This window comes from Myodes glareolus, chromosome 4, assembly GCF_982192425.1.
Source record: "Myodes glareolus chromosome 4, mMyoGla1.1, whole genome shotgun sequence".
NCBI lineage: Eukaryota > Metazoa > Chordata > Mammalia > Rodentia > Cricetidae > Myodes > Myodes glareolus.
Genome location: NC_142029.1, coordinates 67,807,037 through 67,809,182, shown reverse-complemented (window position 1 = coordinate 67,809,182; position 2,146 = coordinate 67,807,037). Strand labels below are relative to the sequence as shown.

The following is a 2,146-nucleotide window of genomic DNA, read 5'->3' as shown; positions in this document are numbered from 1 at the left end:
AGTGAGTGTAGACAATTTGTCTCTACAGCCTAACTATTTAACCACTTCTGACTGACTCTGTCACTCACAAGAACAGGGTCACAAGCAGAAACTTCTTCCTACTGGAGAACTTTGCATCTAGTGCATAACCCTAGGAGCACTGTGCATCCAGTACCTCATGTAACAGTTGCTCCAGATGTCATTTCATTTTCACATTTGGAAATTTAAATGCTTTATGTATTTTAAGAATTAGAAAACAATGAAAAATTTTTAAAAGAGCTCCACAAATCCTCTGATAAAATTAGATTTTAAATAATAATTCACTCTTTTTAGATAAATTTGCTTCCTCAAAAGTGTCTCACTTTTCCTCACTGATACTCAACTAATTCTCAGTTATTAGACATTGATTTGAAATAACAAAAATTATCAAGGTTTGAGCATGGTGATAATACTTTATACGAAAGCTATTCTTAATTTTTAAAGGATAAGGTTAAAATTAATAGTAAACAATATATAAATTTATGACACAATAAGGTAATTATATAGAGAGCAAAAATATACTAAGGCAAAAATAATTTATATGTGGACATTATATACATGGAAAAGCATAAGAGAGTCACTCTGACAAATTTACACTCTCTACAAACATATATGTATGCACACACACACATGTGTGTGCTTCTGTGTGTGTGTGTGTATGTTATTTGGGACATTTTACTTTGTGCAGCATGGCTTTCCTACAGCTAGCTCTGCTTTGCAGGTGGGCCTTGAACTCATAGAACTTTGCCTGCTTCTGCCTCCCTAGTGCTGATATTAAAGACTTAAGCAACCACTCACTACCTGGTTAAAGTAATTCTTTTATTCCTTCAGGATCTGAATGAAGAACTTGGTAGCAGGAAACCATTGCACAGTAACTGAGTTTTTCTTGGCTGGGCTCTCAGAGACGCCAGAAATCCAGATGCCTCTCTTCTTCCTCTTCATTGGAATCTATGTGGTCACTGTTGCAGGGAATCTGGGTATGATCACACTGATTGTGTTCAGTCCCAACCTGCACAACCCCATGTACTATTTCCTCAGCAGTCTGTCCTTCATTGACTTCTGTCAGTCCACTGTTGTGACTCCTAAAATGCTGGTGAACTTTGTGAGAGAGAAGAATCACATCTCCTACCCTGGATGTATGACTCAGCTCTATTTCTTTATTATTTTTGGCGCTGCAGAGTGTCACACACTGGGTGTAATGGCGTATGACCGCTTTGTGGCCATCTGTAACCCCTTGCTTTACAGTGTAACCATGTCTTACCAGATTAGCAGTGCCCTGATTACAGGAGTCTATATTTTTGGTATGTTCAATGCATCAGTTATCATAGGCTTCATGGTCAGGATTCAGTTCTGCAAATTAGATGAGATCAACCACTATTTCTGTGATCTTCTTCCCCTCTTGGAGCTTGCATGCTCTAATACCTATATTACTGAATTGTTGATTTTAGGTTTTGGTACTTTTAACATTTGTGTCCCAATTCTCACCATTATTACTTCCTATATCTCCATCATTGCCAGCATTCTCAGGATGAAATCCATAGTAGGCAGGTCCAAAGCCTTCAGCACCTGCAGCTCCCACATCTCTGCTGTTGCTGTCTACTTTGGTTCTGCTGCTTTCATGTACTTATATCCATCACCAGTGAATTCGATGAACAAAGGGAAAGTGCCATCTGTGTTTTATACGACTGTTGTTCCCATGCTGAACCCATTGATTTACAGTCTGAGGAATAAGGATGTCAGTGTTGCATTGAAGAAAATACTTCAAAGAAAAAAATTCATGTTTGAGAAGTAATGTGAGGATAATTTATTAGAAAAAGTTTTTCACAAATGCATAGTTTGAGTTGATATGATTGATTTAATTCTAATTGTAAGAATTATTAATCATTTGCTAGGACACTTTGATAATTTTTATAAATATGTATTTCAAATTCAATTTTCTATGCACATCTTATCTCTTTTGTTTCATTGAATAAATAATGTAAACCAATAGTAAGGATGACATCAATCCATATGCCTATCATTTTCAGCTCCACATGGTATATACATTTTTTGGTTTTTATAAGTATTACTTTGAAAATATTAAACTTCATCTTCAATTTCAACAAACCTGATACTTTTTATTTATTTT

The 2,146-nt window shown here is 35.7% G+C and overlaps 1 protein-coding gene across 1 annotated transcript; it reads left to right on the top strand.

The window, feature by feature from the left end:
- Nucleotides 1-856: 856 nt before the first annotated feature.
- LOC146894446 (olfactory receptor 8G18-like) lies at nucleotides 857-1,810 on the top strand. Its single transcript, XM_085688511.2, has one exon. The coding sequence runs from the start codon at nucleotides 857-859 to the stop codon at nucleotides 1,808-1,810; it is 954 nt and encodes a 317-aa protein (XP_085544637.2).
- Nucleotides 1,811-2,146: the final 336 nt, after the last annotated feature.

Bases quoted from the DNA above. Each gene is read 5' to 3' on its own strand.
- LOC146894446 (XM_085688511.2), top strand. From the start codon at position 857: ATGAAGAACTTGGTAGCAGGAAACCATTGCACAGTAACTGAGTTTTTC.